This window comes from Notolepis coatsorum (assembly GCF_963971535.1).
Source record: "Notolepis coatsorum genome assembly, chromosome: 1".
Lineage (NCBI taxonomy): Eukaryota > Metazoa > Chordata > Actinopteri > Aulopiformes > Paralepididae > Notolepis > Notolepis coatsorum.
Window position 1 is genome coordinate 237,854,434 of NC_140165.1, and position 19,655 is coordinate 237,874,088.

At 44.5% G+C, this 19,655-nt stretch overlaps 1 protein-coding gene across 1 annotated transcript in view; it reads right to left on the reverse strand.

The window, feature by feature from the left end:
* supt5h (SPT5 homolog, DSIF elongation factor subunit) overlaps positions 1–19,655 on the reverse strand; it is a 67,738-nt gene that overhangs the window by 32,385 nt on the left and 15,698 nt on the right. The window contains exons 7-17 of the mRNA XM_084314654.1: positions 14,822–14,890; positions 13,544–13,606; positions 13,397–13,427; positions 13,230–13,298; positions 12,734–12,985; positions 11,692–11,781; positions 11,253–11,323; positions 9,875–9,980; positions 9,599–9,689; positions 9,268–9,404; positions 3,843–3,998 (exon numbers count right to left, since the gene is read on the reverse strand). Of these exons, the coding sequence (XP_084170780.1) occupies positions 3,843–3,998; positions 9,268–9,404; positions 9,599–9,689; positions 9,875–9,980; positions 11,253–11,323; positions 11,692–11,781; positions 12,734–12,985; positions 13,230–13,298; positions 13,397–13,427; positions 13,544–13,606; positions 14,822–14,890 (1,135 nt within the window). The remainder of the gene's footprint in view (positions 1–3,842; positions 3,999–9,267; positions 9,405–9,598; positions 9,690–9,874; positions 9,981–11,252; positions 11,324–11,691; positions 11,782–12,733; positions 12,986–13,229; positions 13,299–13,396; positions 13,428–13,543; positions 13,607–14,821; positions 14,891–19,655) is intronic.

Sequence of the window (19,655 nt, forward strand, 5' to 3'; positions counted from 1 at the left end):
AGGTTTTGTAGATACAGTACTGAATTCTGCCATCCGGACACATGCAATTTGAAATATGATTATAGAATATAGAATATCAGGCATAAAATGGTTATGCGATTAAAATGCGATTAATTAGATTAATTAATTACAAATCCTGTAATTAATTAGATTAATTTTTTTAATCGCCTGACAGCACTAGTAATAACATGTTCTATCAAGTTCAACAGCGTGTTTTTTTTTTATCTACTTTTTCTCCCATCCCAATTTCGTATCGTCCAATTCTGCCCTCCCCTGTCTCGAACATTGTTAGGCCATGCCTCCCACAAGCCGGCTGCAATGTGGACTAAGCCTTACATCACGTGTCCCCTCCGGTACTCGAGGAAGCAGCAGTCGCATCTTTTCACCTGCACAGCGCGATCTCTCAGCGTCGGGGGTCTGCGTTTTGAGGGCACGCCGCCCCCGTCGCTTCATGATTCTGCTACGCAGGCGCACCAACCGACATGTAGGAGTCGCTGTCAACAACGTCCGATCCCCACCCATCAGCTTCCCACCCCCTAATACTGCCAATTGTATTAGTATGAACGACCAGCCAAGCCGATAGCAATGCGGAGAGCTGGGCTCGAACCCAGCGTATCCTGCATTTGTGGTGAGCGCCTTGCCCACTGCACCACCTAGCCGCCCCTGTGTGCTTTTATTTTGATATCCTTAATTCCATGTTGAAATGACGTGATACATTAAGTGTGGGGTCGCCAAAAAAAACAAAATAAAATGGGGTTGTGGTATAAAAAGGTTTGAGAACCCCTGCCTTAGAGGCTTCTCTGTGTAGTCGTGTGGTTCCACGGCTGAACATGACATCGGTACAATTTCCAAGTCTTATATTTGTATATATATTTGCGTTCAAATTGATAAAACAGTTCATTTGAATGGAAAGGACCCTTTTTTTTTTATTATTATCTTGCCGCTTTACTGTTGAGAAACATACAATCCAAGCCTTCGAAAGCCATGATACTGTATAGGAGAAAATAGGAAGTGCACAGTATAATCAGACATGTCTTCATATGTTCTACTAAGAAATGGTTGCAAACCGTACATCATATCAAACATATCAAGTTATGAGGCCTTGTGTCATCTGTTGCCTAGCTATGTGTGTGACTGGCATATGAAACTCATTTTGACTTTTGATACGCTGTATGGTTTGCAAACGCTTCCTCCACAGAACATATGAAGATACGAAAAGTACTCTGGCACTCTGAGAGAGAGAAAGAGAGAAGAGAGAGAGAGAGAGAGAGAGAGAGAGAGAGAGAGAGAGAGAGAGAGAGAGAGAGAGAGAGACTGGAAAAATGGAGAGACTCCTTGTATTATCATAATAATATATATAGCATTATACATAGCATTTTCTCTGCATTCTGGCATAATGTTATAATGTCCTGTGAAAATAATTCCCTCTTATTTCTGGTTACCAAGTATGTACGTCCACTAAAAGTGCTTGTTTTTGCCACTGAAACGGAAATCTAGCTCAAACAAACCTCTGAAATCCTGTGAGGCGTGCGTTTGTGTCTGTGTGCGAGCGTGTGAGCCAGGAAAACAAACGAGGATTCCGTGGACTAAAGTAACGTTCCCACAAAACGTTTGTTGTGTTGGAATACAGCGACCTTACCATTCCAAATAGTGCCGACAACATGTCGCCCACTTCGCGTATCGTTCATGGCCTATCGATACAGACACTGAAGTTGTGACTAGCTTGTGCTACATGGACCCAAACACTCCAGACTGCGGCAGTGCAGACAGAGTGGAGGTAATATAACGTTAATTATTACTAATGGTAACTGTGACTTTCTTTGATTGACAATAAGCATCAGGTATAACCACCGTGCTGCCCTATTTATTTCTGTATTGAACCTATTGCAATAAGTTCAATAAACAGAGTTAATAGTTGACTGAAATGTATCCCATTCGTACGAGACATTTAGATCTTCCCGGACACGCGGGCCGGTAAATTATATATATATATATATATATATATATATATATATTTTTTGGCAAAAAACCTGAAATGGGCAGATTGTGTGCACGGCAGACCACTTGTTGGAACCACGACACGTAAAAGAAAACAACAACAATATGGCTAACCGGCTTTCAACCAGTTAATGGCGGCAGATAGTTGGCTCTCAAAATAACCGTTATGCACATCCCTAATTTATACAACCAAGTTCCATTCATGGCATTACATTGATGGTAAAACAAATGAAACGTTGGGTGCAGTAAGGGGACCCGCACCACCACTTCCAACAAGCCGTGTGTATCGTTTTATATAACAGAGGATCTGCAGGTTTCAACAGAAACAACACAGCGTCACTGAACTGGCGGCTGCACTTGCTGCCAATTTAAATTCCATACAAGCTCTTGCCAGACACACCAAGCTCCCGGTAAGCCCCCAAAAAAACAACGACTTGAATACAAAAACGTTTAATATTATTTCATCTCCAGACAGCCGAGCTGCCCCCCCAAACATTTTATATATATATATACACCAGGGTTTCCGTTAGAATTTTTTTTTGCAGGTCTGAGTGTCCGGTAGATTTCAATCTACCGGACAAATGGGATAAATTCCGGTCAGAGTTTATTGAGCTTAAAAACAATTGATATGCCTATATAAAGAATGACATCATCAAGGCATTTATAATATTTTAACTTAAAACTAGGCTACTTTTGCGTATATACAGTCATTAATATATTCCAAATAAAATAAGTCCCTCGAGACTTCGTGCTGCTGCCGACTTGAGGTGTCGGTGGGCAGTCTGCCCGACCTTAATAAACAGCAGTCTGTTATAATCACATTTTTATGAGCTAACGAATTCCGTTATATTGGACATTTGTATTAATTATATCAAGCGAAGAACTGAGAAATTTGGCAGAGAGAGACGGCAACATTATCATGGGTTTGCGTGATGTATATCTCCACCTCCCAACGAGGTGGTGCTGGTCATAATGTCCTGTGAAAATAATTCCCTCTAAACACAATTTGATTATTTGAATTGTATTAAAATAGGCTAAAATTAAATAGCCTATGCGATGAACGAAACAATCATTTGTTTCATCGTTGCTTCACCAAGCAGCCGGTCTAATAATGACATCCTGTTGTCAGCGCGAGCTGGCTGCTGATATATTTACGTGAAGCATGAAGCAGCAGTGTTTTTAGGTCCGGTCTGGAAACCGCTCAGCAGCGCCCCCACCCAACAGCTGAATTGCCAATGGCTGAATTGGAGTACTGCACCCTGCCGGCCGGCAGATGGATGCTTCTCGCAAATATATCAGCAGCCAGCTCGCGCTGACAACAGGATGTCATTATTAGACCGGCTGTTTGGTGAAGCAACGATGAAACAAATGTAATGATTGTTTGTTTCGTTCATCGCATAGGCTATTTAATTTTAGCCTATTTTAATACAATTCAAATAATCAAATTGTGTTTAGAGGGAATTATTTTCACCGGACATTATGACCGGAGAGATTAAATATGTCGGACTTCAACAGATTTTGCCGGTCAAATACCGGTAATTACCGGCTAACGGAAACGCTGATATACACAGCTGTGCAAATCAAATGTAAGACTTTTTCATAACTTTTAAGGCCTTCAATTATTAATTTCATACTTTTTAAACATAATTTTTTCCCCAGGAAAATAAAGTTTTCAATTGCCCTCACACACACAGCCCTCCCTACCTCATGCATGGTGAGATCTGAGAAGAGGATGACAAAGTTCTCCTCCACTCTCACACACAGCCCTCCCTACCTCATGCATGGTGAGGTCCGAGAAGAGGATGACAAAGTTCTCCTCCACTCTCACACACAGCCCTCCCTACCTCATGCATGGTGAGGTCAGAGAAGAGGATGACAAAGTTCTCCTCCACTCTGACGATGAGGCCGGTGTCTCCCTCGTAGCGGCCGGCGATGACCTTCACGTGGTCCCCCATGCGGAAGTACTTCTTCAACTCGTGGGCGGGGAACTCCAGAGGGTCCTAGAGGTACACACACACAAGCACATTAATACATTAACTCACCCTTACTGGACTACATATGTATATACACTCGAAATGGCACAGCCCTGTTACAATATTCCATCCCACTGTACAATATTCCATCCGCACCAAACGACCTAATCAAATTCCTTGTATGTGAACTACTTGGCAATAAAGACCTTTCTGATTCCGACATCCAGATACACACCAAGGAATTACACACACACATGCAAACACATCCATATACACACCAAGGAATTACACACACATGCAAACACATCCAGATGCACACCAAGGAATTACACACACACATGCAAACACATCCAGATACACACCAAGGAATTACACACACGCACACATGCAAACACATCCAGATACACACCAAGGAATTACACACACACGCGCAAACACATCCAGATACACCCCAAGGAATTACACACAGACACGCAAACACATCCAGATACACACTTGAGTGAGGAGTTACACAGACACGCAAACACATCCAGATACACACCAAGGAATTACAGACACGCAAACACATCCAGATACACACCAAGGAATTACAGACACGCAAACACATCCAGATACACACCAAGGAATTACACACAGACACGCAAACACATCCAGATACACACTGAGGAGTTACACAGACACGCAAACACATCCAGATACACACCAAGGAATTACACACACACAAACACATCCAGATACACACCAAGGAATTACACACACACGCAAACACATCCAGATACACACCAAGGAATTACACACAGACACGCAAACACATCCAGATACACACTGAGGAATTACACACACGCAAACACATCCAGATACACACCAAGGAATTACACACACACAAACACATCCAGATACACACCAAGGAATTACAGACACGCAAACACATCCAGATACACACCAAGGAATTACACACACACAAACACATCCAGATACACACTGAGGAGTTACACAGACACGCAAACACATCCAGATACACACCAAGGAATTACACACACACAAACACATCCAGATACACACCAAGGAATTACAGACACGCAAACACATCCAGATACACACAGAGGAATTACACACACACACGCAAACACATCCAGATACACACAGAGGAATTACACACACACACGCAAACACATCCAGATACACACCGAGGAATTACACACACACACGCAAACACATCCAGATACACACGAGGAATTACACACACACGCAAACACATCCAGATAGACACCAGGGAATTACACACACACACACACGCAAACACATCCAGATACACACCAAGGAATTACAGACACGCAAACACATCCAGATAGACACCAGGGAATTACACACACACACGCAAACACATCCAGATACACACCAAGGAATTACAGACACGCAAACACATCCAGATACACACAGAGGAATTACACACGCAAACACACACAAATATGATAACATACAGACTCACTGTATTCCCCAAACACACACAACAATACTCTCCCTCGCACACATCCAGATACACACCAAGAAATATAAATCACATACAGACAAACACCCCCAAACACACACATCCAGATTAGAGATGGGACCAGGCCATGTGAGCAGCGCGGCGCGTGAGCGGCGCGGGGAGCGGAGCGGGGAGCGGAGCGGGCGGTTTTGACGTGAGCGACTGAGTGGGTTTTAAAATGGGTCGGCGCGACATCCGGCGCGAGAGTTCTCCTCGGCTCAAATCCACTCCGGGCCGCTCACAGTGGTTTAACACTGATGTAATATACATGTAGTACAATGCCAAAGCAACAGATGGCAATGTACAAACATGAAGGCCATTTTCAACCAATGAGAAGGGTGAACCGTCACTCACATCCTGTTAGAAAAAGTGTGCGACGCCATTGTTGTTGTCGTTAGCTTGTTAATGGCAGCGACCATAGCATTGTGGCTAGGCTAGCTATCATCGCTTAGTAGCTATAAACAATGTTATTTAACATTGCAGAATGGGTACAATTACAATACGGCTCAATACAAACAATTGTTAAGGGGCCCAGGGGGTGTAGACTGTTGTAGTTTGGTCAAATCAAGCAAATTTACATCATGCTCCAAAAAAAAATCTGCCGAGCGATGTTTTGAATTGTTTTTGTTTATTCCATTTTATCTTTTTTCTCTGCAAAATGTAAAGGGTATATTACATAGGGTAAAGGGTCTACTGATTTGAAATGTTCAATATGTTTATATGTCTGGTATTGGGGTGGGGGGAGGGTGAGGAGGGAGGGCGTTATTTTCTTTTCATTCTGTTGGTCCTTTTGGGCCTGGCTGTAAAAATAAAAAATAAACTTGAAATAAAAAAACACTGATAAAAAATATTATTATTATTAAAGAAAGAAAGAGCTCTAGTATCGGTAGATATCCAAATTCAGGTATTGGTACCGGAACTGAAGAAAGTGGATCGGTGCACATCTCTAATCCAGATACACACCACCCCACACACACATCCAGATACACACCAAGAGATATAACCATACAAACAAACTCCCCAAACACACACAGACACATATACACATGTCCAGATCAGGCCACGTGAGCGGATCGGCGCGGGCGAGAAATCCTCTCTTCGCTCTTTAAAGCTTGGTCCGCTCCGCTAATCGCTCATGTTGACCCCGCCCCCAAGTCGCTCTCCGCTCGCTCACCGCTCACCTTGAATCGAGTGCTCTCCGCTCCCCGCGCCACATCGATCGGCAGATTTTTTTTTTTTTTTTTTTTTGGAGCATGGTGTAAATTAGCTCAAACTACAACAGTCTACACCCCCTGGGCCCCTTAACAATTGTTTGTATTGAGCCGCATTGTAATTGTACCCATTCTGCAATGTTAAATAACGTTGTTTATCCATTCACTAGCTCTATTAAGCGATGATAGCTAGCCTAGCCACAATGCTATGGTCGCTTCCATTAACGTTAGCATGTAAGCTAACGACAACAACAATGGCGTCAAAACTTTTTCGAACATCCGTGAGTGACAAAGCCTGAACAGGATATCACAGGTTCACCCTTCTCATTGGTTGAAAATGGCCTTCATGTTTGTACATTGCCATCTGTTGCTTTGGCATTGTACTACATGTATATTACATCAGTGTTAAACCACTGTGTGAGCGGCCCGGAGCGGATTGGAGCGGAGGAGAACTCTCGCTCCGGGCGTCGCGCCGACCCATTTTAAAACCCACTCCTCGCTCACGTCAAAACCGCCCGCTCCGCTCCCCGTGCCGCTCACGCTCCGATCCTCTCACATGCACTGGTCCAGATGCACACCAAGAGATATAACCATACAAACAAACTCCCCTAACACACACATATCCAGATACACACCAAGAGATATAACCACATACAGACAGACTCCCCAAACACACACACACACACACACAGAGAAACCATTGACCCACCAACTCATTTACATGGTCAATGACATGGACAGAATTCAATGATTCAAACATGTGTGTGTGTGTGCATCTTTCAATGCGTATGCCTGCATCTGTGTGTATGACTGTCTATATGTGTGTGTGTGTGTGTGTGTGCGTGTGTACCTTGAGGTCTTCGTGCTTGGGCATGATGGTGTGTGTGTGTGTGTACCTTGAGGTCTTCATGCTTGGGCATGATGGTGTGTGTGTGTGTGTGTGTGTAGCTTGAGGTCTTCATGCTTGGGCATGATGGCGTGTGTGTGTGTGTGTGTGTGTGTGTGTGTGTGTGTGTGTGTTAAGGCTGAGCCCAAACGTTCGAACGTTCGTTCGTTACGCTGACATTCGGACATTAATTAATGGGTTCGAACGTTCGGTGAAAAAAAAATAAAGGAGGCGCACGGGGTTGAAGCGATGTGAAGAGGCGGCGCTCGGCTCAACCAGTATGGTCTCTCTGCCGGGCTGTAGCTGGATACTATTGTCTCAACCAGAGCTCTCAACCAATGCAATAGAACAATTTTGATTGACAGGCGATTCTGCCAATTACGTCACACCGCTTGCACCCGCCTCTGCCGTTACCACCAATCGGCAAGCGTTTATTAGTTTTTTACTTCCGGCAATGCCGCCATTGATCTCCTTGCGAGAAGCACAACAGACTTACCGTAGCTAATACGTTAGCTCCCCGCCGAGAACGTAGATGAGGATGACCAAACGAGTCATAATGATTTTACTGCAACGAATGTTATAATAAAACAAAGCCTTTCTATACATGTGTCTGATTGAAAACTTTATTAACAGACTGCAGAATGGGTACAACTCAGGGCTCTTATGAGCAACGGAAGCCCAAGGGGACGGCTGGGGCGCATGGTGCTCCCACTTAGGTGGGAGCACCATGGTTGACCGATGCCCAGGACAGGCGCGCATCCGTGGGGTAAGACGGCCGGTGAGAGCGCGGCGCGGAGCCAATGGCAGTGACATGATAGGAATAGCCAGACTCTGAGGACGAGTGCTTGCTACTTGCTATGTTTGGGTAAATAATATGCTGATGTTATTGAACGTGTAACACTAACTATATAACGTTAATGCCACAAAACGAATGCCTTTGTTTATCTAGCCCCTTACTTGACTGCGGTGTGCAAGGGCTATTGTTTATCATAAGTAGTAACTTTGATGCAGTAGCTTGTTTATTTTCTTCTGAGTGTTTTGTTTAATTACATGTTTACATGAACAGCCACCACTGTAAACAACATGTTTTTCACCAATAGACTATGCAAAAATATATATATTATTAAAAGAATTAAAGAAAAAATGTAATAAAAAAAAAAAAAAAAAAAAAAATTTCGAACGTTCGTTCGATAAACCCTGGCGAACGTTCAAACCCTAAAAACAGGGTTCGGGGACAGCCTTAGTGTGTGTGTGTGTGTGTGTGTGTGTGTACCTTGAGGTCTTCATGCTTGGGCATGATGGTGTGTGTGTGTGTACCTTGAGGTCTTCGTGCTTGGGCATGATGGTGTGTACCTTGAGGTCTTCATGCTTGGGCATGATGGTGTGTGTGTGTGTGTGTGTGTGTGTGTGTGTGTGTGTGTGTGTGTGTGTGTGTGTGTGTGTGTGTGCCTTGAGGTCTTCATGCTTAGGCATGATGGTGTGTGTGTGTACCTTGAGGTCTTCGTGCTTGGGCATGATGGTGTGTGTGTGTGTGTGTGTGTGTGTGTGTGTGTGTGTGTGTGTGTGTACCTTGAGGTCTTCGTGCTTGGGCATGATGGTGTGTGTGTGCGTGTACCTTGAGGTCTTCGTGCTTGGGCATGATGGGGTGTGTGTGTGTGTGTGTGTGTGTACCTTGAGGTCTTCGTGCTTGGGCATGATGGTGATCTTGTTTCCGTCGACGCTGAGGATTTTACCCTGTAGGTTGATCAACTCTCCCTCACACACCTCAACGTTGTCGCCTGCCTGCAGGTTGTGTTCCCGCTCCTTACCTACACACACACACAAGTGCACACACACACACAAGTGCACACACACAAGTGCACGCACACACACAAATTCACAAATCAGTTAAACTCTATGCAGATGAACACTATGAAAGGGAGGCTAAATGACTGTATGTGAAACACGGAGTACAAAGATTTGTGCAGCATAATGTGCTTTTCTGCGTGGTCCTGTACGGTACCTGACTCGGTAACCACCTCCAGATCTATTCCTTCAGGCTGGTCCTCAAACTTCTCCAGCTCTGATAGCGTGGGCTTTACTCCATCTGTAATCTATACAGGAGATCAATCGATTAATCTACGTATCAATCATAAAATGCTGAATGGTAAAATGGACTGTATTTATAAAAGATCTTTTAGCCCTTATGCTTCAGTTTCACACTTGTATACATTGCATTTATATATTATATGTCAATTATACGTGTGGTGTGTGTGTGTGTGTGTGTGGTCCTCCTCACCACAGCAGACATGGCGAAGCTCTTGAAGAGGAAGCCTTTGCGGCTGTACCGGTTTCCCTCAAAGATCATAAAGTCTCCATCGTGACTCACGTCCCCGCCCAGGGACCTGCCGATCAAACACACAGGGATTCAACTCCGATCAAATACACAGGAATTCAACTTCGTTAGGAGAGGTCCAATAAAATACACAGGAATTAAACTCCATTAGGAGAGGGCCAATCAAATACACAGGAATTCAACTTCGTTAGGAGAGGTCCAATGAAATACACAGGAATTCAACTTTGTTAGGAGAGGTCCAATGAAATACACAGGAATTCAACTACGTTAGGAGAGGTCCAAAGAAATACACAGGAATTCAACTTCGTTAGGAGGTCCAATGAAATACAGAGGATTTCAACTCTGTTAGGAGAGGTCCAATAAAATACACAGGAATTCAACTCTGTTAGGAGAGGTCCGATCATTAGCTTGATGAGGCTGAATAATATGATATCATAAAAACCCATTGCTAATTTTGTATTTTTTGCTGTGTGTTATTAATAATAAAGATATTCCTTTATTAATCCCCTTGGGGAAATTCAGGCGTCATAGTAGCATGGATGAGTGGGGGTACATGTAGGGGCAGGGTAATAGTAGAAAGACATACATATAGGCATAACACATAGTCTAAACAATATGATTAACTCTGAACATAAGAATATGATAAAGTAAACAGTGTAAACAAAGGTGCAGATGAGGGTCTGTATGCCCTCATTGGTTATATTATACGTTACAATAAATATGGGCAATGAAGAATTAGAATCTGAATATATACTATGAGTAAAGTAAAGTAAACAGTATACACCGGTGCAGTATACACAAGGTAACCTAACTGGCATGATATACACTCTACTAGGGGTGGGAATCGCCAGAGACCTCGCGATACGATACTATCGCGATACTTGATACTCGATATATATTTTTTTTTTATCAATTTTTTTTAACTGCAAAGTAAAACTGTCAACATGTTTTATCTAATAAAATAAAGTTCAGTCTGTTCATCTCACTTCAATAATTTTTATTGCAGAACATGGTACCTGACAAACTGAACTGTTTGTATTACAGTCATATTCCAACTTAACTGAATGCACATGTGTGTGTGGACTACTGTACTATTACAGGTATTGAAATTAACAATGCAACTTCCTTATACAAAAAAAATAAAGTTATTTTTTTAATAATAATTAAATATCGATACTTGGCGTCCCTGTATCGATACAGTATCGCCACGCAAAGTATCGCGATACTACTACGTATCGATTTGTTTCCCCCACCCCTACACTCTACTCTACGTTGTAGTCCGTGCAGGTTAGGTGGCAAGAGTCAGACGGTGTGCGTTTACCTGATCTTCTCTGCATCAAACAGCCTCTGTGCTGGTCTCTTGAACTTCTTCCTCTTAGCAAACCAGTCTTTCTGCAGGATAGACAGACAACAAGATAAAAGAACAATGATGAAGAGTGTGTTTCTGTGTGTACGTGGGTGTGTGTGTGCGTGTGTGCGCGCGTGCATGTACGTGTGCGCTCGTTGTCGACAAAACATTGCCACTGAATGAGAGTGAGAGAGTGAATTAACCTACCGGTCATTCTAGACGTCCTTCGCTATAGGTCAGTCCTACAGTAGGAACCATCTTCAGTTAAATGGTGTGTACATGTATATGTACGTGTTTTGCATCTGCAATTCTATGTGCGTCTGTGCGTGTATGTTATATTATATATATATATATATATATATATATATATATATATATATATATATATATATATATATATATATGAACTCACCTGGCTCATCTTGGCTTTGATGCGGTCCAGGTCTATCCTGGGGATCATCTTGAGTGAGATGGTGTTCTGACTCGGCTCCACGTAATCCACCTACAGGATGGAGAGGAAATGACAGCGGTCGTTAGAGCCCTTTTAACCCGAATTCACAACACCATACTAGAGAGAGTGCTATATATAGTTATTGGCATATATTGTGGTTATTGGCACGGATGTGTTGCAGGGTGTGTTGCAGGGTGCAGCACAGGGTGGAAAGGAATCCCAACCTGAGCACGACATAAGAGCAAAATGGCCCTGCACTGTGAATATGGTCAATAAACACGGATAATTCAGGGTGCTCCAGTAGCACACCATGTTACCGCGCTGCGTCGCGGGACTCCGTGCTGCGTCACGGATCTGGTTGACTCCGAGTTCGATTCCCGGACTCGCCGTCATTTGCCGAGTGTCTCCCCCTGCTCTCTCTCCCGTTTCACCCTACAACTGTCGGTCATGCTTGACCAGAAAAAGCGATAAACGCTAAAGAAATGGAGTTTAAAAAAATAAAAATAAACACGGATAATTCACCATTTGCCAAAACCCTGAGTGGTGATAGTCCAACGATAGCTAGGAAAGTGTATTTGGAAGCCAGGCATTCATCCTTGTAGTAATTTACCTAGTTACCGGTGGTGAATATGGTTAAAAGTCGTTTTCTCTGGCAATCGACATGCAACATTGTTGGTCGACTAACATTAGCTCTGGTTAAATGATTTGCGTTTGCTTTAGAATTATTGTTGCATTAAACAAAGACCTGCCCCAGCCTTCAAATTCTCTCTGAAATCCAACGATTCACATTTCCAAAAATGATACTGTATTTCTTCAGGGACACGAACATTCGATGGGCGGGACATAGCGAAGGGTGAATTAACAAGGGGTGGAACGATACGTGACTCCTACGAATCAATACAACGTTTCACATTTTAAGGGCACGGAGGCAATCGTCGACAGGGTTTAAAATTCAGACACTCTACCGAGCGTTCCATCTCTGCGGAACCGAGCTCCACCGTACCTGTGCGATGTCATCCTTGTACAGGCCTCTCTTCAGCCGCACCCACGACTTGGGCTTGAGGTTGGTGACCTCCTTGACCACCTTCAGGACGTCCGTCATCTCCTTGATGGGCACCATCTGCTGGTTCCAGAAGCCCATCCTCAGGTTGCCCACGCCCTCGATGGCCGACTTGACGTGCGTCTGCTTGTACGACTCCACGTAGATGTAGCCCTTCACGTGCTCCGGTGACACCACGGACTTGATCTGCAGAGGCTGTAGGCAGAGAGAGAGAGCGAGAGAGAGAGAGAAGGATAGAGGGGGAGAATGTGGATAATTCGGAGCCTGTTCTTTTGCTGCATCAAGGGTTGGGCCAAAACCCACTACAGGCCCGGTCATTTTACATAATTACAATTCTGACAACTTGTACATCATTAGTTTGAGGTTTATTTACACAGAACACTGTAAACGGGCACAAGAACAGAACAAAGGCGATTAAAGCAATTTACGGGAACCTTACTGTGTCAGTGAACTGATAGGCGATAAACTTCCTCATCAAGGCAATGGCAGTCGCCCTCTCCTCTCCGATCTGTAGGAAGACGGTGTTTTCAACAGGACACATAGTGGAAAAGGTCTCGTTCAAGTTTCTCCTTCTTCAGTGTATATGGGAAAAACAACAATACATACCTTACACTTCACTGTCCAAAGATTGGGGTCCCTTAGAAAGAGAGCAAGAGCATTTGATTTAAGAATCACATTTTAATTATGAACCCCCCCCCCCCCCCCCCCAACAGTAATAATTTCTGTTATGTTCATAGAGGACGTGATACTCACTTGACCCCGGGAAGCAGTTGTTGCTGTGTGATGTCATCAGAGAGTTCCTCAGACCCCTGGAGGCTGGAGCGAGAAGAACAGGACAACACTCCATCAGGGAGGGATATGAGGACTGTGTGTGTAACTAGGAGGGATATGAGGACTGTGTGTGTAACTAGGAGGGATATGAGGACTGTATGTGTAACTAGGAGGGATATGAGGACTGTATGTGTAACTAGGAGGGATATGAGGACTGTGTGTGTAACTAGGAGGGATATGAGGAGTGTGTGTATGTGTGACTTAGAAGGGATATGAGGACTGTATATATGTGTAACTAGGAGGGATATGAGGACTGTGTGTGTAACTAGGAGGGATATGAGGACTGTGTGTGTAACTAGGAGGGATATGAGGAGTGTGTGTATGTGTGACTAGGAGGGATATGAGGACTGTATATATGTGTAACTAGGAGGGATATGAGGACTGTATGTGTAACTAGGAGGGATATGAGGAGTGTGTGTATGTGTGACTAGGAGGGATATGAGGACTGTGTGTATGTGTAACTAGGAGGGATATGAGGACTGTATGTGTAACTAGGAGGGATATGAGGAGTGTGTGTATGTGTAACTAGGAGGGATATGAGGACTGTATGTGTAACTAGGAGGGATATGAGGACTGTATGTGTAACTAGGAGGGATATGAGGAGTGTGTGTATGTGTAACTAGGAGGGATATGAGGACTGTATGTGTAACTAGGAGGGATATGAAGAGTGTGGGTACCTCGGAGGGATATATATGATATGAGGACTGTGTGTATGTGTAACTAGGAGGGATATGAGGAGTGTGTGTATGTGTAACTAGGAGGGATATGAGGACTGTATGTGTAACTAGGAGGGATATGAAGAGTGTGGGTACCTCGGAGGGATATATATGATATGAGGACTGTGTGTATGTGTAACTAGGAGGGATATGAGGAGTGTGTGTATGTGTGACTAGGAGGGATATGAGGACTGTGTGTATGTGTAGCTAGGAGGGATATGAGGACTGTGTATGTGTAGCTAGGAGGGATATGAGGACTGTGTGTATGTGTAGCTAGGAGGGATGTGAGGACTGTGTGTATGTGTTGCTAGGAGGGAGAGGGAGTGAGAAGGGGCTTGTGTGGGTGTGACATCAATTGTCAATGAGGTGCATTGCATCTGGACATTTTAAATAAACATGGGTCTGCTAAAGAAATCAGGAGAAGAAGGTCTGACAACAAGTGACTGAGCAGATGTGCAAATGAATCCTAGCAGAATATACTCACTGTTCCCCTCCAGAAGGCTTGGCATATTTCCTCGTATAGTATTCACCCAGAGCCTCTGCGTCGGGATCCCTGCAACACACAACAAACACACACAAAGTCAGCCACAGATGCACAGCAAAGATGCACACAAGACATATAACCTCAGTCCAATTGGGTCGTAAAGCGTTTCTTAGGAAGAGATTTTCAACACAACCGTATTCAATAAATGCAGTAATGGGTTGCCATAAATCAAACACATTTGTTGAGCTTATAGGACTAGATATTACAATCACTTAGATAATCAGCACTTTTTTGAATGGGGTAGTGGTAAAAGCTTCACTGGGGTCTTCAGGTGGGCACCCTCCTTCATTGGTGTTTCGTTGACAGGCCCACGACACCTCCGAAGGGCTCAACGGCAACACCTGGCGTCCCCCCTCTGCTTTTACCCCTTGATGGTCATTTTGCAGCCCAGTTGGGGTCCTTTCTCTTAATCCATAGCCATCTGCTGCTTTGTTCGGCAGCCTCTGACAGTGTTTTGACAGCTTGTCGGAACGCCTGTCCTCGCACTCCCATCCCCTTAAGAAGCTTGGTTGTGGACATGGCAACAAATCCTCTAGAACCAACCTCCACCGGAAGCACCTGGTCACGCCCGCCGCGTTGTTCTGCCTCGGCTGCTATGTCGGAGTACTTCAGTTGTTTACATTCATATGCTTCACCAACTGCAGCCTCCCATGGTACAGTTAGTTCCACAATGAATACAGACTTCTGGGAGGTTGACCACAAGACCAGGTCCGGCCTGAGGTTAGTTGTAATGATCTCAGGCGGAAAGATTAGTTTCTGGTCCAAGTCAACCTGCATTCTCCAGTCCCGGGCAGTGTCCAGGAGGGTTGCCTCCACTCTTGCAGATGGCTTTGCTGAGAGCTGTCCTGCTCTTACAAAAGAAGTGGTGTTTGAGTGTCTAGGCATTGGGGGAGGGAGGGCATTGTTGGTAGTTCTCCTTCCTTCCAGGGTGATTGCCAGTTGTCTTAGGACCTGGTTGTGTCTCCAGGTGTAGCGCCCTTGGGACAAATTGGTTTTGCAGCCGGTGAGGATGTGCCTCAGTGTTGCGGGGGTTTGGCAAAGCGCACAAGAAGGATCTTCTCAAAACCACTGGTTTAGGTTCTTGGGCGTGGGGAGAACATCATAGGTGGCTCTGATGATGAAGCTGATTTGGCTTCCTTCCATCTCCCAAAGATCCTTCCATGTGAGCTTACGATGCTCCAGGTTTTCCCAGCTAGTCCATTGGCCCTGTTTGGACTGTGAGACTGCCTTTGCGCATCCGTCTGCCTCCTCTTGTAGAGCCATATGAAATCCGCGTTCACGGAATCGCGGACGGAATCGCGGAATTAACCAATAAAAATGGAATCAACTGCAAAACGTGGAATATTGCAGAATTTGGCCTAATCTGGACTGAAATTTCGTTTTTGGGTGGAACGTTTGGTGCACACGCGACCGGGGAGGCGGGGACTCTACAGCGTGTTACACACAACACAGCCGCGGTGCTCAAGCGTCTCGCTGCTTCGGTGTTAACATCGTCAAGAAGCTAAACAATTCCACAATAAGCCCTCAATTCAGAGCAGAACAGTATCCTAATGACTTTTATGCCTCCGGTGATAAGGTGTTTTGCTAATTCTGTCAACGTTCCGTGGACTGGACCCGCAAAAACACTTGCGACACTATTGTGATTAAATAGCTATAACGTTAGGACGTTTAGCTTCTAGCTAAATCTAGTGCACCCATCAATTTGTTTAATGCAAACGATTGTCATTATACACTGCCCTTTATAAACTAAATACACTTAAACAGCTATGTAACGTTATAGGACTATCTATGGAAATGATAGCTTCTAGAAGTTCTAGCTAAATCTGGTGCACCCATTTGTTTAATGCAAACGATTGTCATTATACACTGCCCTTTATAATCTAAATAAACTTAAATAGCTATGAAACGTTACAGTACATAGGACTATAGATGGAAATGATAGCTTCTTGCTAAATCTAGTGCACCCATCCATTTGTTTAATGCAAACCATTGCCATTATACACTGTCCTTTATAAACGAAATAAACTAAACTAAAGGTGCCTAAATTATGCATTACTATATTTCATCACAATATAATAGATATAGCTAGGTTACTGACAGTCATTGTGATAATGTCAGTAGTAGCTAGCTGTATCTATTGTTTACACTTGAAATATGTATTTTTATTTTGTCACAATATTAATTGAAAAATATTGTGTAAAATTGAACTGTATTTCTGAGTTGCAGCACTTAAAAACATTAAATGGACTGTTATATCTTATTCAATTGTGGACATTTATTCATTCCCACTTATTAGACACTATTTCTGATGGTAAAATGAGCATAAAAAGGCAAAATACAGAATTCTGAAATATTAAAACGGAAAAAATGGAATTTGGGAAAAAATAAAATGGAATTTGGAAAATAATAAAACGGATTTCATATGGCTCTATCCTCTTGTTGCCGAACCTGAGCCACCACCAGCTTTCTCCTCTGGGTTGATGTTGCCTTGTGCCATGTGGGTCGACTTGTCCCAAGTCCAAACCCACCTCTTCCATGCTGCACCTGTCCTACAATGTCTCCATGCCTGAGAGCAGATTTTGCTTGCTGTACGGCCTCAGATGGGATCCATTTCCTCCCAGTTGCCAGTCTGGGAGCAGCCGCTCGGATCACTTCATCTTGAGACTCGGTCAGGGTCATGTTCAGCCTCACTTTGGTGCATTTAAACTCCTCTATGAGGCTAGAGACAGGCAATTCCAGGGCCCCGTGTCCATACAAGCCGATGTTGCTGAGGCAACGCGGGAGGCCAAGCCACTTCTTGATGTATGAACCGACTGTCCTCTCCAGCTTCTCGACTTTGGTCATGGGGATCTCGTAGACCGTTAGAGGCCACATCAGGCGGGGGAGCAATCCAAACTGCAGGCACCAGAGTTTCAGCTTTCCAGGGAGCAAGGTCTTGTCTATGCTGACAAGGCCTTTGATGGTTTCTTCCCTCAGCTGATCACTCTGGTCTGAGTCTTTGAGGCTCGCGTTGTACCATCGCCCTAGGCTCTTGACTGGCAGTTCTGACACCAAAGGAATGGGTGTATCCTTGATGTGGAACCTCTGGTCCACGAGTTTTCCTTTGACGATGGATATGCTCCTGGATTTGCTGGGTTTGAACTTCATCCGTGCCCATGTAATGTTGGCATAAAGCTTTCCCAGCAGACGTTTGGTGCATGCTATGGTTGAGGTCAAGGTGGTCATGTCATCCATGTAGGCGCGAATAGGAGGTAGACGCTGTCCAGATTACAGACATTCTCCTCCCACAACCCACTTGGAAGCTCGAATGACCACTTCCATTGCCATGGTGAAGGCTAGTGGGGAGATGGTACAGCCAGCCATTATTCCCACTTCCAAAGACTGCCATGATGTTGTGTATTCCGTTGTTTTGATACAGAATTGCAGATCTTGGAAGTAATTTCTCACCAGGTTTGTGATGGTATTTGAGATGTGGAAGAAGTTGAAGGCTGAGATGAGAGAATGGGGGACGGATCCAAAAGCGTTGGCTAGGTCCAGGAATAAGACGTGCAGGTCTCTTCCTTCCCTTTTGGCAGATTGGATTTGGTGCCATATCATGCTTGTATGTTCCAACTTCCAAGCATCCTGAGAAACCAGGAATGCCGGCCTTCAGCACAGATGTGTCAATCAAGTTGTTTTGCTTCAGGTATGTTGTCATCCTTTTAGCAACAATGCTAAAGAAGACCTTCCCTTCAACATTCAGCAGGTTGATCTGCCGGAATTGATCGATGTTTGAGGCATCCTTCTCCTTGGGGATTACTTCTCCCCCTGCTCTTCGCCATGCTTTTGGGATGGTTTGCTTTGTCCACATCACCTTCATTTGCCTCCACAGATAGCGTAAGATATTTGGGGAGTTTTTATACAGCCGGTATGGAACTCCATTTGGTCCTGGAGCTGAAGCTGCCCTTGCCTTCCTCACTGCTTCCTCAACCTCCCTCCACCTTGGAGGACAGTCATCCAGCTGGTGTTCTGGTTGAGGAATTGGTGGCATCTCTGGTGGTAGTTCCCTCTGTTCATATCTTTTGCTGTCTGTGTGAGTTGTTTTCAGATGGTCCTCAAACTCCCTCTTTGGCACCTTAAGTGACCCGCTCTTTTCCTTTGTGAAGAGTCCTTTCACAAATCTGAAGGGATCCTTGTAGAAGGATGTTCTCGCTCTTTCCTTCCTCTTGCGTCGAGTCCTGAGGTTTTCAGCTCTCCGCAGTCTTCCCAGGCGTCCCTTCAGGTCTGTTTGCAGGAGGTCGATGCCCACTCTTTCATCCAATGAGGCTCTCTTCCATTGCTTCCTCAAGTCCCTTCTCTCTTTGACAAGGTGCTGGATTTCTTGCTGCCTTCTGGACTTGGGAGGGGTTGTTGGTGTCATGTCCTTCTTCCCTGTCTCTTTTGTTCCGAACCTTTCTGCTCCATAGAAGTAGATCAGATTGCCAATTTTTTCTTTTTTTTTTCTTTCGTTTTATCGCTTTATTGCTACTGGGCAGTCCAGTAGAGAGAGACAGAGGAGGAATGGGAGACAGAGTGGGGGGAAGACATTCGGCAAATAACGACGGGTTCGGGAGTCGAACCTGGGTCGGCCGTGTCGCGGCTGAGTGCGCTATGTGGTTCGCCACTGGGGCGCCCCCAGATTGCCCATTTTATCCAGTTTCTTTTCCACTGTTCCTTTGATTCCATCCAGGATTTTGATCAGGTCTGCATCGATTGTCGCCCACTCTTTCTTGCTGCTGGACTTTGGCCACTTCAC